This window comes from Dermochelys coriacea, chromosome 3, assembly GCF_009764565.3.
Source record: "Dermochelys coriacea isolate rDerCor1 chromosome 3, rDerCor1.pri.v4, whole genome shotgun sequence".
Lineage (NCBI taxonomy): Eukaryota > Metazoa > Chordata > Testudines > Dermochelyidae > Dermochelys > Dermochelys coriacea.
Window position 1 is genome coordinate 73,918,422 of NC_050070.1, and position 17,954 is coordinate 73,936,375.

The following is a 17,954-nucleotide window of genomic DNA, read 5'->3' on the forward strand; positions in this document are numbered from 1 at the left end:
GTTTCTTGGCTCATTTTCATGAATTTCAAAGAGTGTCTTATTCCTTTTGATAATTTCTTGTAAACTTTAAAAGTAAAAGCTTTTTCTTTAATTTTGTCCATTTTCTGAAAATCATTTCGGTTTCATAAATGTTTGAGTTCTTGAAAACATTTTCCAAATTAGTATAAATAGAGGCTGTATCAATGATTAGGGCTGTCAATTAATCGCAGTTAACGCACACTATTAACTCAAAAAAATTAATTGCAGTTTTAATCGCACTGTTAAACAATAGAATACCAAATGAAATTTATTAAATATTTTGGATGTTTTTCTATATTTTCATATATATCTTGTATTCTCTGTTGTAATTGAAATCAGTGTGAATATTGATTAGATATTTTCCCTGTAAAATGAACTGAAAAATACTATTTTTTGTTTACCTCATATAAGTGCTGCAGTGCAATCTCTTTATTGTGAAACTGCAACTTACAAATGTACATTTTTTTTTTTACATAACTGCACTCAAAAATAAAACAATGTAAAACTTTAGAGCCTACAAGTCCACTCAGTCCTACGTCTTGTTCAGCCAATCGCTAAGACAAACAAGTTTGTTTACATTTACAGGAGATAATGCTGCCGCTTTCTTATTTACGGTGTCACCAGAAAGTGAGAACAGGCATTTTCCTGGCACTTCTGTAGCTGGCATTGCAAGGTATTTACATGCCAGATATGCTAAACATTTGTATGTCCTTTCATGCTTCGGCCACTATTTCAGAGGACATGTTTCCATGCTGATGATGCTCATTTAAAAAAAAATGCATTAATTAAATTTGGAACTGAACTCCTTGGGGGACAATTGTATGTCCCCGGTTCTGTTTTATCTGCATTCTGCCATATATTTCATGTTGTTATAGCAATCTCAGATGATGACCCAGCACATGTTGTTGTTCATTTTAAGAACACTTCCACTGGAGATTTGACAAAATGCAAAGAAGGTACCAATGTGAGATTTCTAAAGACAGCTACAGCACTCAACCCAAGGTTTAAGAATCTGAAGTGCCTTCCAAAATCTGAGAGGGACGAGATAGGGAGCATGCTTTCAGAAGTCTTAAAAGACCAACATTCCGATTCAGAAACTACAGAATCCAAACCACCAAAAAAAGAAAATCAGCCTTCTGCTGATGGCATCTGACTCAGATGATGAAAATGAACATGTCTGTCCTCACTGCTTTGGGTGGTTAAGTAGACCCTGTCGTCAGCATGGACACATGTGCTGTGGCATGGTAGTTGAAGCATGAAGGGACGTATGAATCTTTAGCACATTTGGCATGTAAATTTCTTGTGATGCGGGCTACAACAGTGCTATGAGAGAGCCTGTTCTCACTTTCAGGTGACATTGTAAACAAGAAGCAGGCAGCATTACCTCCTGCAAATGTTAACAAACTTGTTTGTCTGAGCAATTGGCTGAACAGGAAGTAGGACTGAGTGGACTTGCAAGCTCTAAAATTTTACTTTGTTTTATTTTTGAATGCTGTTTTTGTGCATAGTTCTATATTCGTAAGTTCTGCTTTCATGATAGAGATTGCACTACAGTACTTGTATTAAACGAATTGAAAAATATTTTTTTATTACAGTGCAAATACTTGTAATCAAAAATAAATATAAAGTGAGCACTGTACACTTTGTATTCCATGTTGTAATTGAAATCAATATATTTAATGTAGAAAACATCAAAAAATATTAAATAAATGGTATTCTACTAATGTTTATCCTTGCGAATATTCACGATTAATTTTTTTAATAGCTTGACAGCCCTAAATATGACCATATATTATAATTAATTATACTTAATTATATCTATTTTAATCAATTTATGTATAGTTTAATTATTTTTATTTATATATAGTACATGTAGCAATATAAACTTTAAAAGCTTGATGTTTTTTAAATTTCCTGGCTTTCATTAAAAATCCTTTAGACATTTCCTTCATGTTTTTAAGTCTGGTGAATAAGTTGTATAATTCCCCATTTAATAATTAGTCCTGCAGACATTGAAGTATTAATTAACGAAAATAACCATCTTTGATTCTATAATACTGCCATGCCATTGTTCACCTTAAGATGACATCAGGCTACTTATAATAAAAATGCTTATATTTAGAAATGTAAAATAGTTTCAGTTAAGGAAGTAATAAATTTACAAAGCTTAATAGAAAGCATCAGGTTCCCTCACTTCTGAGCACTATAGCCCTAATCGAAAGCCCATTGCAGTCCATGGAAAAACTCTTATTAACATCAGTGGTCTTTGGATAAGATCTTATGGGACCTAAATTATTTTCAGTTTTATTTAAAACACTTTTGTAAATATTTCATTTATTTTTTTGTTCTAGCATCCAAAGGGTCCAAACAGGATGAAGGCTCTTCTGTGCTGTAAAATCTCCTATAAAGGCACAGTCCTTGTCCTGTAGGAATCTTATAATTTTAGAAATATCATTTTTAACCAGTAATTTTTACATCTATTTTGAGAGCTTCGCTTCCACGCCTGTCTGTAAAGCACATGGCACACTGTTAGTGCTCTACCAATAATAATACTTCTAGTTTGGCTATATTTTAATTTTTGTGTCAAAATCTTGTAAATAAAGCTTTTTTCATGAACTTTGAATGGAAGTAAGATTGAGAATGTAAAATGAGTAATAAAATCAGTGCACTGCACATTCAATATGCTGTATTGTTTCTGTATGTTAGGTAGTATGGATATGTAGAGTTTGTTTTCAGAAGTAGATAGTGTAAACCTCTGTTTTTCATGTTATAAGTACGTACTTTTTTTTTATAATCTTCCAAAGTTGCCTGTTAAGTGCTGTCTAGGCTAGGTAATTGAACCGTTGCTGAAAATAGTTTTCTGCAGTGTTTGTCCCTGCACCAGTATGGAAAACAGCCTAGACTGGCCAAAACTATTTTTATTTTTTTTCCTATGAAAATTTTCCACTGTTGCTACCAGTTGCTTAGCTATATTCGTCGCAGTCCTAGCTGGTTGTGTGTGTGTGTGTGGTCTTGTCTAAATAGGGAAGTTATTCTGGAATATAATAAGGTGTGAATTTAAAGTGCAGTAGCTACTTCAGAATAATATCCCACATGGGCACTCGTATTTCAGAATAATGGTGTCCACGTAAGGAGTTACTCCCACATAGCTGTTGCAGACTAGTTTATTCTGCAATAGCTATTCTAGTCAATTTTGCCAGGTACACAAGCCCTAAATTTCAAGATGCTGTAGTTCCCACTTTGGCAGTTTATCACTGCCATAGAATATTTTATTGTCCCATCCTGAGAGATTCAGTTAGCATGGCCACACACCCATAGCTTATACTGTTGAGATGGGCATACCATGAGTAGTTGCATGACGACGACTTTCTCAGATGGCAGTTTCTATAGTGTGTCCCCCAACCCTCTTTTCTGTTTCAGTCCTGGGGATGATACACATCACTTGTTTATCCTTTTTGTGGATGGAAGGAGAAAAGCAATTTATCACCTGTTTGTTCTCCTGTCCATTTCTGTGTTGTAGAGCTCCTGTCACAAATTCCCCAGTCATGACTTAGATTTAGGGTTTTTGCCATAGGGAAGGGTCTCTGTTTTTTTTCCGGTTGTGTTCCCCTTGCTTTCTGTTCCCATTCTTGTTAGCCAGTTAATGAAGGAAGAGCTGTGATATGTGTTCCCACTTCGTGTTTTACTCCAGGGATAAACCCATGGCTAATCTGTCTTTTCTTTAATGAAGAATTCAACACATTCTGTAAAACAAAACCTAGGATAAATTCCATTAGAACAGTGGTTCTCACACTGTGGGTCGGGACCCCCAAAGTCAGTTGCAGCCTTGTTTTAATGGGGTCACCAGAGCTGGCATTAGACTTGCTGGGGGCCAAAGCCCAAACTTTATCACCTGGGGCCGGGGCCAAAGCCAAATACCAAGGGCTTCAGCCCTGAGTGGCAGGGCTCGTGTAACAGTTTCCCCCACCTGGGGCTGAAGCCCTTGAGCTTCTGCTTTGGCCCCCCACCTCGGCCTGGGGCAGGCTCAGGCTTTGGCCCTCTCTTCTGGGGTCGTGTAGTAATTTTTGTTGTCAGAAGGAGGTCGTGGTGCAGTAAAGTTTTTGAGAATCCCAGCAATAGAACCATAAAAAGCAGCAGAGCTTGGTGCCGCCTTCATTTATAGAGTTTTATATAAGCAATGGCTTGTAAAGGGAGCAGTAACAGAATGCAGAAGGATTATGGGACCTGAACCTTCAATGCAACTTGAATAAATTGAAAATAATATGTTGTGTTAAGTTGGCCATAATAATTTAGTACCAGTGGTTGCCAAGTTGGCCATAATAATTTAGTACCAGTGGTTGCCAATGTGTCCTTTGCCAGCAGTGTATATTCATATCAGTGGGCTGCTGAGTCTTGGTGTCAAGGGGTTAATTGGAACTTTTGAAGATCAGTTATAGTCACCAACAGGGGGATAGGCTTTCACATCTGACTTGTTATAGGCATCCATTCTTGCCATGATTTTAAAATGTTAAGATCACAACATTTTCAGCCTTGGTTCTGAAAAGTTAATACCTATCCAATGGGAAAGTTAATAAAATCATAATGTATTTCATTTGCTACTAGAGAAGAGCAGCATTGTAACCAACTTTCTAGGTATGTTTTCAATTAAAAAAAAGTAGTCTGATACTGTCACAGCAGCTTTCTCTCTTGGAACTGTACATTTGGCAGGAAATTATCAGAATTAAAAATTGTGGGAGCTTAGAATCGCTTCATTAAAGCAAGTAATGGTAGTTTTGTGATTGGTTTCTTTCAGTTAGCAACTGGTAGTAAAAAGAGGAGGGGTGGAAATACAAGAAGAAAGAATGAAAATAGGAGGGAAATAATTCCAAAATTTTTGATGTATGTATTTTACTGAAACTGTTGCTTCATTTATTTTATTCTTTCAGCTGTGTTAGAAGAACTTGTTAACACTGGACGTCTAAAAGGCACAGTGGTTGGTGGGAGGCAGGATAAGGCTGTGTTTGTTCCAGACATCTATGCCAGAACACAGAGCAACTGGGTGGACTCCTTTTTCAAGCAAAATGGTTACCTAGGTAACTGATCTTTACTCTTTATGAATAAAAGTTACCTAGATCAATTTCCAAAAAGACCTAAAAGAGCCAAGTGAATCCAGTGTCCGAGACTTATAAGAATAATTGAAGTGCTACTACTGTATTTGGTATTTCTTTGGTAAAGGCTTGTTGCTGTCTTTCAAAATACATGCATACAGTATATATCTGCATAATTGCAGTGCCTAAATTTGCAAGCTGTTCTGTGTTTGTACTTTCCCACATAGAAAGCGCAGTTGAGCTAAAGTCCTGCACATTACTTTAATTATGAGCGAACGCTTTGAATGTTTTAAACGCCAACAGATACATTTACAGGGTATCTTTATTTATCAGGAGGATAGTTGATGACATTTCTGTTTGTTCTGATGACACAAATGTGGATCAAGTGTAAATCAGTGCATCTAGGTCTGCAGAAAGACTACCCCAGTGCCTCTGCTGCAGCTTGAAAAAGAAGCTGCAGAATGAAAACTGACCAGCTTTTATTTCTTTAAATTGAATGAGTTGTGGCAGCATGGGTATTTTTCACCCTGGCTGAGTAGACTTAGCCTCTATGCGACTTATGTTTAGGTTACATTTTGCAGATACTCTCCTTACATGTACAAAGTAAGGTATGAAATTGTATTACTGGAGTTCATGGGCATCCAATCAGTGGAATAGTTTCTAAATGCAATGTTTTTTCATGAGGCACTGTTGTCTCCAAGAGTTTAAGTATCTTCCCTGTGTGTGGATTTGTTCTTGGAAATGTTGATTTCTTGAAGGCCCAATGAATGGGTAAAACTTAACAAACTTTTTACAATTTTACAGAATTTGATGCGTTGTCCAGACTTGGCATCCCAGACCCTGTGAACTACATAAAGAAAAGATACAAGTCCACAAAACTCCTATTTCTGAAAGCAGCCTGTGTTGGTCAGGAAATTGTGGATCAGGTGGAGGCTTCAGTAGATGAAGCCATCAGCTCTGGAACGTGGGTGGATATAGCGGTATGCTTCCCCCCCCCATCCCCCTGCCGTGGAATGTATTTCTTCCTTTTTTTGTCAGATGTTATCCAATAATGTTACTTTAAAGCAGAATTTTCAATTCACTTAGATCTAATAACCAGTGAAACACACAATGGCTGCTTCACCATCGTAAATTTGCCTGAAGCTCAATCAGGCTTTGTTGGTAGACTTCTAAGGCAGACTCATTTTTCTTAATCAGTACAGAGTCATTGCTCCAGTATTGTGTTAGGGAACACTTTACTTCTGGAGGTGCTGTTTGTCAGATGAGATTTTTAAAACAGACTGTTTGTGATACTTTTCACCAAAATAGGGGGAAGTTAGACATTTTTGTCCTAGCTAAATTCTTATTTTAGCAGTAATATGCTGCCTTATTTTCTGACCTAGTCTATTGGGATGCACTTTTTAGTTGCCGTCTTCCATTACAGAGGCAGCTGTATATCATTGCTGGGTGAAATTAATTATTGTTCCTAAACCACTTTGGGATCGTTCATGATTAAAGATCCATTTAAAATAGAAGGACACATCTAGCTCAGATGTAGCACAGTATATTTTAAACTGTTACCATATATTTGTAAGTCCTCTTAATACATGTAAAAGTGGCCTTTTCTGTTCTTCATAATGTAATATTATGTTCAGTAGATATAAATGATTTTGTTTTTTAATCTTAGACTCTTCTGCCCAGTTCATTATCCATAGAAGATTCTGGAATTTTGCTTCAGCAAGTGATGAGATCTTTCAACAAACATTTGTCAACTATAATCTTCAGTGACACTATTGTAGTCAGCGAGAAATTTATAAACCGTTGTACTGATCTGTTCATGGAGCTGATGCACCACAAAGCTGAAAAGGTATATTGCCTGTATATTTGGATGTGTGTGTGTATATGTGTTTCTGTTTTAACCATATTTGAATTTCCTAGTCTGCAATTTATCCTTTTGTATTTCTTGTGATTTTAGGTCTGAAAACTATTCGTGTAAAAATGGCATCATCTGATTCCGTGGGTGTGTGTTGTCTTTCAAAGCAAATCTTGTGTAAAGTAAAAATGTTTTCTCCAGTGCGCTCGCGCGCGCGCGCGCGCGCTCTCTCTCTCTCTCTCTCTCTCTCTCTCTCAAGCTTCAGATCTGAAAGTGTGTTCTTTCTACCTAACATATGATCACCAGTATAAAGAATTTAATTAAGTTCTGTTGATGTTGTCAGTAAAGCATCTGGCTAATTTTGCGATCTGAAATAATGACACGAGGAAAATTTATTTTAGGACCAGGTTCTGTTGTTGGATGCATTTGTGCAGCTCTCCCTGAAGTCCTAAGTGGTAAATTAAGTGGATATGATTAAGAATACATGCTGGAGGAAATCTCAGCAACTGAAGGTGCCATTTTTACATAGCCAGTTTTCTGATCTTGACCACATAATGTCCCTAAAGCACTAGATAAATATAAAATTATCATTCATTATTGAACTTTTTGTAAGAGTGAGTTGAAAGATCTGTTACTCGACCTGATTTAAAGCATCTATCAGATCAGTCCATAGACATCAAAGTTGCACAGCTGCACTGTACATCTCTGCATGTTTTACAGCCTCAGCCTTATTCTGATATCACCCACATCCAGAGTAAATGAGAACTTCATTGAAATCACAGGCATAAAACTGGTATGTGTGGGATCAGGCCCTATTTTAGTTTTTGTTGACATTTATGTGGTTTATAAATAAAGGAAAATAAAATTCAAGTGTGTCCTTATTAATAAGTTGAGGAAATACAAGAAAAACCTGAAAACTATGTTTATATTTTCACAATGTTTCAGGGTCAGTAATTGATTTGTTTTTACTACAACAAATTTGAGAAATACTTCCATGCACACTTAAAATATCAGATAATACCTAGATTCCTAGTTCTGCTAGTGTAAGATCAGGGAAATCAAAAGATGTTGACCAAGGCTGCTTTAGTGAATGATTTGTCTGGGAAATTTCTAAGTATCTCATACAATAATAAAAGAGATTATTATAAGTAGGACTGACAAGCAATTACAAAAATTAATCACGCAATTAATTGTGCAATTAAACAATAATAGAATACCATTTATTTAAATATTTGTGGATGTTTTCTACATTTTTCAAATATATTGATTTCAGTTACACAGTGTGCAGTTCTCACTTTATATTTTTTACAAATATTTGTGCTGTAAAAAACAAGAATATTTTTCAATTCATCTAATACAAGTACTAGCGCAATCTCTTTATCATGAAAGTTGAACTTACAAATGTAGAATTGTGTACAAAAAACCCTGCTTTAAAAAAAAAAAAATCTAAAATGTTAGAGCCTACAAGTCTAATCATGCCTACTTCTTGTTCAACCAATCTCTCAGACAAACAAGTTTGTTTATATTTGCAGAAGATAATGCTGCCCTCTTCTTGTTTACTATGTCACCTGAAGGTGAGAACAGGCGTTTGCATGGCACTGTTGTAGCCAGAGTCGCAAGATATTTACATGCCAGATGCTCTAAAGATTCATATGTCCCGTAATGCTTCAACCACCATTCCAGGGGACATGCTTCCATGCTTATGACAGGTTCTGCTCAATAACGATCCAAAGCAGTGCAGACCGACACATGTTCATTTTCATCACCTGAGTCAGATGCCACCAGATTCTTCAATCTTGGGTCAAGTGCTGTAGCTATCTTTAGAAATTTCACATTGGTATCTTCTTTGCAATTTGTCAAATTTCAAGCAAAAGTGTTCTTAAAACGAACATGTGCTGGGTCATCATCTGAGACTGCTATAACATGAAATATATGGCAGAATGCAGGTGAAACAGAGCAGGAGACATACAAGTCTCCCCCAAGGAGTTCCGTCACAAATTTAATTAATGCATTATATTTTAACGAGAGTCATCAGCATGGACGCGTGGAACGATGGCCGAAGCATGAAGAGCTATATGAATCTTTGGCACATCTGGCATATAAATATCTTGAAACGCCAGCTACAAAAGTGCCATGCAAATGCCTGTTCTCACTTTGACGTAATTAAGAAGTGGTCATCATTATCTCCCATAAATGTAAACAAACTTGTTTCTCTTAACAATTGGCTGCACAAGAAGTAGGACTGAGTGGACTTGTAGGATCTAAAGTTTTACATTGTTTTGTTTTTGAGGGCAGTTATGTAACAAAAAATACTATATTTGTAAGTTAACTTTCACAATAAAGAAATTGCACTACAGTACTTGTGTGAGGTGAATTGAAAAATACTATTTACATTATTTTTGATTACAAATATTTTGCACTGTAAAATGATAAAGTGAGCACTGTACACTTGATATTCTGTGTTATTGAAATCAATATATTTGAAAATGTCAAACATCCAAAATATTAATACATTTCAATTAGTATTCTATTTAACAGTACAATTAATCATGATTTATTTTTTCAAGTGCGATTGATTTTTTTGAGATAATCATGTGAGTTAACTGCAATTAATCGACAGCCCTAATTTTAAGTGACTTTTTGCCGTGTTATTGCCACACACTGGTTTGTTTAATAGAAAGTTTCACTTTATGAAAAACTTCTTGTATTTTCCAAGAAATTTTGTATTTTATATGCTATTTATTGACTGATTTTTAAAAAGTATGTTTGTTCTCAGTTTTGCTTGTGTAAGCTCTTATTTTTCCATGAGCAATTTTAACCACACAGATAAAAGCAAGAGTAAATTGAAACCCTTCCAGCCATCCTGATTTGTCCAGGACTATCCCAATATTCTTAAATCAGTCTGAGTAAAAGAGTCCCAAACAGAGTTCCAGCTCCTCTGTTGGACCAGCATATACTCCCCACCCCCCACTAATCTCCTACTTCTGAGGGCCTTCCTTCCCAGCAGCTGGTCTGGATGGCTGCTTGTTTCCTCCACCCGCTCTCAGTGCCTTGGACTGCCGTCTGCTTTCACCAGTGTATCTTATAGAAAAGCTTAGAGCAGCTGGTGCCAAGCAGTATCAAATTCCCCATCTTAACTCAGTGGAAAGCAGGATAGCTGAACCGAGAGGGTTTAGAAGGCCAGTTTTCCCATCGATCTTGTAACCACAAAAAGAGAAACCGGGGATTAGGGAGGCAGAGATGTCATATGTTTTTTTCATGGGGTGAAGATGTGATGAGGAATTGGCCTCACCTGTTAGGCAGATGTAAAGAGTTCAGGAACAGCTTAAATTTATTCATATTTGAGGCGTTGTTTATCTAAGATATTCATGTGCACTGTTACCTTAAATTCAGTAAAATGCATACACAAACCTCTGGTGACTGAGACGCCGTGAACCCCAGATTCTTTGCAGAGTTATGTTCTGGAAGGTAATGTTGGTAATAGAATTAGGTTACAAAATTCAGTGCTGTAATTCTACCCAATCTATTTCAATAATTGTAGGTGACATACTTAAACACTGTTTAGACTTCAGGATTTATGAAAATATTTGAGATGCACACTGTCTTTAAGTTTCTTGATTGAATACATTACAGTAAAATTAATGTAATTTTTTTACTCTATTTTATAGTTCTCTTATTCATTGATTACCTTTATCACATTAAGCTTGCAGGACAGGTTGTTGGGCTTGGAGGAGGAAAATAAGTGTCTCCTGTGCTGCCATGTAGAACACATTCTGTGATTAAGACAATATGTTTTAAAATATCTAGACTGCATGAATGGTGCTTTATTAGTCACATTCTGCATTTATATTTTGAAATTAAATGAATTACCTTCATTCCAGGAAATAAAAAATAACCCTGTTAATTTACTTACTGAAGAGGATCTGAAACAGGCTTCTATTTTAGAGAATTCATCTGCTAACAAAAAAGACAGAAAGGATGAAAGAAGGAAGAAAGCAACAGGTAAGGTACTCGGAATTATTTTTATTTATATAAAAGAGCACCTGTCTTCCCTTGGCTATACTTATTTATAAAAGTATTCCATTTACAACTCTACCGGTTTCACCTATCCCTCTAACTGGCGATAGTTAGTCAAAAAGTAATCAATGAAAAATCCCCCCCACTCACCACCATCCTCCTCCTCCCTACTTTCCAAATGGCAGGGGAAATTGATGGGCTTTGAAGTGTACTCCAAAACTCATCAAATTCAGTCCCTTTCCGATGAAGCTGGAGTGAGTTTTAAAGTCAGTCTATTATGCTGCCAGATCATAATTATTTGAAGGTTCACGAGATTGTTGGTTTTTAATACGTTCTGGGCCAAATTCATACTGGGTCTAAGCATGCATAGCTCCATTTAGTAATAAAAAATTTCTTACAATAGATCTCAATTTGCTCCAGAATGTAAATATATATAAAATCCTCCTGAATCTTTACAGTTTTCAGTAATCACTGAAAAACTTTAATCAGGTTAAACATAATGCAATAAGTCCTAAAGACTTAAATAGGGTGATTCAGAAATTTGTTTCAGTCCTTCAGTTTTGTGTTCTATTACAAGCAACAGAATCAAAACACTGATATATCTAGCTTAATTGGATATACAGTATAACCATATCTTTAAATAGAACATTAGTTTCTACTCTAATCAGGACTGAGTAGGCATGGAAACCAAACTTATTCTCACTGTAATAGACAGCAGATCTTTCTAGGGCATAGTTAAAGAGGAGCTTGAACTTTAATAGAACTGTCATAAATAGAATGACTTCCAGCCTTGATAGTGTCTTACTCTTCATAAGCATAAACTCTGTGTGTGTGTGTGTGTGTGTGTGTGTGTGTGTGTGTGTGTGTGTGTGTGTGAGAGAATATAGGCAAGTACATACATATGTAATATATCTTGCACCCTGGCAAATTTGCTTTAGTGATGTGGTGTTTTCTTTTTGGCCATTATGTAGCATGCATTAAGATGACCCACATCAGCATAGTTTAAGGTTCCAGATACTGTTGTTGCATATACTGGAAATAATGACAGATACCACTTATCACCTGCTTAGATGCTCTTAATGGTGGATAGTTTAATATGTATGAAAGTCTAAAATATATCCATGGTGTGTCTTTGTATCGAAACTGAAAACAGACAATAAAATAATATTAATGGTAGTTTTTTTACAGGTCCATTTAAAAAAAAATGCTGAAAAATGTGCAGTGTTATAGTTCCTCTAACCAGGCTTTCATTGGATTTACAACCCATTCACCCTGTCATCTGTACATTACAGCCTGCATGCTGTCTTGTTTGTGCTCTCCACAGATCAGATCTTGGTTGCACATGTCAACAATATAAGCAACTTGTCTTGTGTGCTGACCCACAGTGTGAAAGATAGGATGCAAATCATTAAAGAGCTTCTTTTAAAATAGCTTTTTATCATTTCTGCTTATTGTACTGTTAATTAAACAACCGATTCCTGCTCAACTTAATTGAGTCACAGTTCAAATAAACCTACGAAAAGCTTGGTTTTTTTTTTTTTTTTTCCCCTAGGAAGTTACAAGGTGCCAGGGCTTACCCAAATATACAGCTGTTCCTAACCTATAGTTTAAGTATTACAGCTATCGCTTTTATGGTCCCAGGACATGACTGAGCAGCAGGGCTTGGGAATTCATATTAAATAAATAGCCAGCAAGTTGTACAGTACAATCATTTGAATATTGTCGTATGTTTTTCTTAAGCAATAGTAGAATTAATCCATTGTTTAGCCACTTGAGAATGTACTTATTTTTACATTAAAATATGAGGCCTAAGACTTCAAAGTTATTTCTTGTATGGAATCCAAATATTAGAGTGTAAAATTTTGCAAATGAAAGAAGCAGAAACAAGGGCAGAGGAACTTGCATGGTGGAAAAGGAACATACTGAAAATTGAGATGCTATCAGCAATTGGGTAAATGCTTGTAATGCAGGATTCTGTCCTTGTAATGTAGAGTATTCATGTTAATGATGTGTTTAAATACAACAGCAAAAATTTTGTTCAGTAATTTAATGGTTCAGCAGCACTGACCTACATTAATAAAAATCTTATTTTCAGCCATCAGGTTACCTTTCTTGTGTTTTGAGCAATGGTATCTGGTTTTGTTGTCTCTTGAAAACGGTTATTTTACTAATGTTGTTTACACGTTCTATATAATTTGATATGCAGAGTAGTCACATTTTTAGAAAATTCGGTTTATTTTAGTAATGAAGTGACAATTAATAAAAGTTGTGAATCAGTATGTTTCTTTGTTTTCATGTTCTTTATTTAAATATCAAACTGTGAATAATCTGCAATATGTAATGTAGGTTCCATTCATGATAGGTTGATAAGATTATTTCACTAGTATCTTTAACAGACTGTTCGGCCTCATTTTTTACCATAACTCTGAAAAACATCACATTAAGGTACAATGCTTTTCTATGTACTAAACGCATAATTTGTCACCAGAGGGCAGTGGAAGTGTGAGAGGAGGAGGTGGTGGAAATGCCAGAGAGATCAGGATTAAGAAAACTAAGAAGAAAGGAAGAAAGGATGCTGAGAGTGATGAGGAATCACAAGCAAGTAGCACAAGTTTGTAATTTTGTTTTAGGCAGTATCTACTTACACTGGCATGCTTTATCTTCTGCTTTTATAAGTCTTTCTGTGTTTCTCCCGAATTATAGCTATCTGCCCAGATAAAATATCAAAAGATACTAATGTGTTGATCAGGTTAAATTGTATAAATGAAAATGTATCTCAATATAAATTGTGATATTTCAATAAGCATTCATAGTGAACATTGTAAGCAACTCTTAAAGAAATCAAAGTAAAGGTAATTAGAGCAGAATCTTTACTAAATTCAGAAAATATAGAAAATAAACAACCTTGATTTCAAGATGCAGATCATACTTAATCTTTAAATGTCTGCTGAATAATGTATGATAAATCCAGCAATTCGTACCTAGTTCCAAGGTTTAACTAGCTTAAATTAGGATATCCTAGTGATGACTAGAAATAAGTGATCTTTTTTCCCTCGAAAAGGAAAACCTCCAGCCAAAAGTTTTAACTTTGATTCAGTGACCTATAGTGGTTGCAACTGAAAAATGAGCACAGTTAAAACACTTTTTTGTTCTTTTCTAAATGAAGGGGGAAATTTGCTGTGCTATAAATGTTGGTAAATTCTAGCTTTTTAAAGGTGACTGTTATAATTGAAATACGAATGAAAACAGTCTCTCAGAAGTTTTATGGTTAATCCTGCTAATTCCGCTTGTTTTAGACTCTTGAATCCCTAACAGTAACTAAAAGCAATTTCAATAGATTTGGGTAGTTCACATAGGTATATTTATATTATAGCTGCTAGAATGCTTCTGTATCTGTGCCGCTATAGCCCCAGAGTATAGACACCTCTAGGTCAGCAAAAGGGGTTTTTCTATCAATATAGTTAATCCATCTCTCCAAGAGACAATTAATGGAAGAATTTTTCCATCAACTTAGCTCTGTCTACACAGGGGGTTAGATCGACCTAAATACGGCACTCAGGGTATGAAATTTTCATAGCCCTGAGTGACATAGCTAGATCATTTTTAAATGTAGACCAGGCCAGAGGTGGCCAAACTGTGGCTCGTGAACCACAAGTGGCTCTTTTACCATTAAAGTGCAGTTCTCAAGCCTCCTCCGCCCTTCCTCCCCCATTCTCCACCTACCAGACTGGGGTGGGGGTGGCGGGGACGGGGTGGCGGGGAAAGCTCAAGACCTCTGCCGTGGGTTGGTGAGGTAGGAACTTCTGTCCAGCAGGAAGGAGGGTCTTGGGGCTTCAGGCCACACCAGCTCCGGGCAGTTGTGCTCCAACTCTCAACTTCTGAAGATTGTCGTATGTGGCACGGAGGGCCAGTAAGTTTTGCCGTAGTGCAATAATTCTTCAGACTGCTCATTTACTGGGTGAAATACTATTAAGATGGGTTTTTTAAGTATAAGCCTCCATAGTTTAGTTTAAAATCCAATTATTGCAAATATTAATATGTTGTAATAAATGTGTTGAGTTTAATAGCATTTGGTGAGTGCTGTTTGGCAAACTTTTATTTACTGAGCTCTTTTTCCGATGCTCAACTAGCTTGACTAACAGAAACAGCAATATAAATTCAAATCTAACCATTTCCTCACTTCCATGTTCTTAAAAAGTAGCTCCACTTCTTCCTGTTCATCCAACCTTGTCTTTTATTTCTTCATCACCTCTACCCCATCACTCTGTGTTGCCATTCTTGATGCCTCATTTATCTGTTTTTTCTTCAAGCAGGTCTGCATCTCTCTTTATATTGCACCTTACACATGAAATCCGTTTCCTACTCTGCTTCTCCAAGTCACTCTCTTGCACTCCTTTTAATCCCCCTGAAAACTCATTTCTTCTGCAGTGTCCACAATAAACGTAATGCTAAATTAAAAAGAAAAAATACAAAACCTCCAAAATATGCGCAAGTATAAGCGGAGTATCCATGTGATTGTATTGCTATAAACCCCCATTCCCTCCATAATGCTTCTTGTACTCATTCATTGTGTTTGGAAATTTAGGTGAGAACCTGGCCTAAAGAGTGCTCTGTCATTTTATGTCTTGCTTTTGAGTGCTATTTTAAAAAAAAAAAATCTCTGCTCCAAATAACACATGTGAGAAAAATCTAGAACTGACATTTTTATCTTTTGTGGATAATTTATTAAATATACAGTAGTAGTTTTCAAGTCATCTGAACAGAAAAATCAGTCTTTTTATTTGTGAGAGAGTTGTAACTGCATCGGTAGCAAAAGTCATATGGCTTAGCATTCACTGCTAATCCATTTCACCTTAGGGGTTAGAGCTACCTGACATTGCAATGTCCTGTTCCACAGGGTATTTTTAACTAAAAACATCTCAATGTTCTGCCATTAAAATGCTCATGATCATTACAGGTAGGAATAAGCATCTGGAGATTCCTTTCATGTCGCAGGAAGAGATTCAAGATGTTTTAAGGAGCCATATACAGGACTGCCCTGAAGAGCTTATTACAGAACTTGCCGAACATTTAATACGGTAAGTGCACTAATTCATCTTGGTAAAATTAGGTGTTTAATGATTCATTCTAAATGAATCTCCTCCTGCTTGCTTTGACTAGAAGAATAGTACTTTTTTTGAGAGAGAGAGAGAGAGAGAGAAGTCAGAAGTGTAGTGCTTGCTAGTTGGTGTGGCTCAGTCAAATATTGCAAACCTCCTGGTATATTAGAAATCTGTGCTGATACGACATTCTAGGAAATGCTGCTTCTGTACTGTGAGAGTGACCTGTGAAAAACCCCACACCATTTTAAGTGCATCTTAACTGTCTGGTCTGAAATCAGTTCAGTGACCATTTGGAACAGTTTATAAATAGCACCGTCACTAGACATCTTATACCCTTTTTTTCCCCCTCTTCTTTGGATTTAGGGGCAAGTTTTATAGTCCTGTGAAATTGAAAACATTGACAAGGACTTAACTATATCATATCAAATTGTGTTGCTATAAGTATGAACTCTGTTTTAAAATTAGGGGGATTATCTCTTGAAGTTCATATGCAAATGTTGTTGGATTTCTGCTTTAGCAAAGAAAGGCTGTCTCAAGACAAGAGTGAGTCACTTTAAAAATAGATTAGCTGTACTTCTTGTACTGGGAATCTTTCCTGAGTTTGAGGGGTTCCTGTGTATTATCTAATTATTTTGTTCTGAAAAGGTTAACAGGATACATAATGTGCGAACATTTTAATAATCTGTCATCACTTATGTGTTATTACTTTTAGATACACTTTTATCTCATTCTGGAATGTACATGTGGAACAGGAGTATAACAGCCTTCTCATTAATAATGAATGAATTTGGATAAACCCTACTTTAATACTTTTAAGATCTTCCTTTTCTTTCCTGTTCTAAGGTCCCTAACAAAGAGCTACCAGGAAGTGGTACGTTCAGTATTTGTGTCTTCAACCTCTTCTTCGTCTGGAGCTAGCAGGAGGCGGACGATCAGGGATTTGCAGGAAGAGGTTTCAAATTTGTACAATAATATCAGATTATTTGAAAAGGGAACAAAGCATTTTACAGGTACAACAAATATTTCATTAAAAAAAATATGAACACCTCGGTATTAGAAAGGTGATGACATTTGAATATATTAAGAAAAGAGTGACAAATTATTAAGGATGAAAAACTATGCTGTCATTGAGTAGAGTCTGTTTTAGCTAAATCTAGTTGTATTTAAATGATGTAAATGCCAAGGAGGGAGCGGAATTACAGTGGTAATGTATCTATGGGAAGTTGAGGATGAAACTAAGAACAGGGAAATTATACTGAATATGAGGAAAAGTATCCTGATTGTGACATTTGTTTGATTATGGAATAGTCTCCCAAGTGAAGTAGCAGAACCCTCATCACTTGAATTACTTAAAACATGGATGAACAAATCACTAGGCAATATACTGTAGTCAAGGCTTCTCAAATTTCTTCACATTATGGACATCATCTTAATTTAGAGAGTCTCCCTTGCCATTCACAGTTGCATAGCATCACTGTGGCAACTACAGTTCTTGCTTACATGTAAAAAATAGCATTAGAGGAAACATGAAATATTTCAACTGTCTCTAAAGCAGTAAGTTGTCTGCCTTTGTAACATATATTAATCATACTGTCTCTTTTTGCCTTTCATTACATTTACCCCTAGTATCTGTTCCTCTTCATCCTGCATGTGTTTCTCTGCACCTCCTTCTTGCACTTTCTGTTTAGTTCTCCGAAGGTGCTGCCTCTTTGCCTTGTCCCTGGAACCCTGCTGCTTTAGTACCTTTTCTCCTGCTCTTCGGGATAGTTCTCTCTTGCGGTGGCTGGCAGCTTCAGTCTCATTTGTGGTTCAGGAGCTGTCCTCAGGCACCAGTTTCTTCTCCTCCTTCTGTAGCTGCATCCCCTAGTAGTATCAGCT

General features: G+C 36.2%; 1 protein-coding gene across 1 annotated transcript in view; it reads left to right on the plus strand.

Annotated features, from left to right (window-relative positions):
- UFL1 (UFM1 specific ligase 1) overlaps positions 1-17,954 on the plus strand; it is a 39,648-nt gene that overhangs the window by 15,789 nt on the left and 5,905 nt on the right. The window contains exons 8-14 of the mRNA XM_038396673.2: positions 4,944-5,090; positions 5,910-6,085; positions 6,772-6,951; positions 10,839-10,959; positions 13,463-13,585; positions 15,932-16,052; positions 16,920-17,086. Of these exons, the coding sequence (XP_038252601.1) occupies positions 4,944-5,090; positions 5,910-6,085; positions 6,772-6,951; positions 10,839-10,959; positions 13,463-13,585; positions 15,932-16,052; positions 16,920-17,086 (1,035 nt within the window). The remainder of the gene's footprint in view (positions 1-4,943; positions 5,091-5,909; positions 6,086-6,771; positions 6,952-10,838; positions 10,960-13,462; positions 13,586-15,931; positions 16,053-16,919; positions 17,087-17,954) is intronic.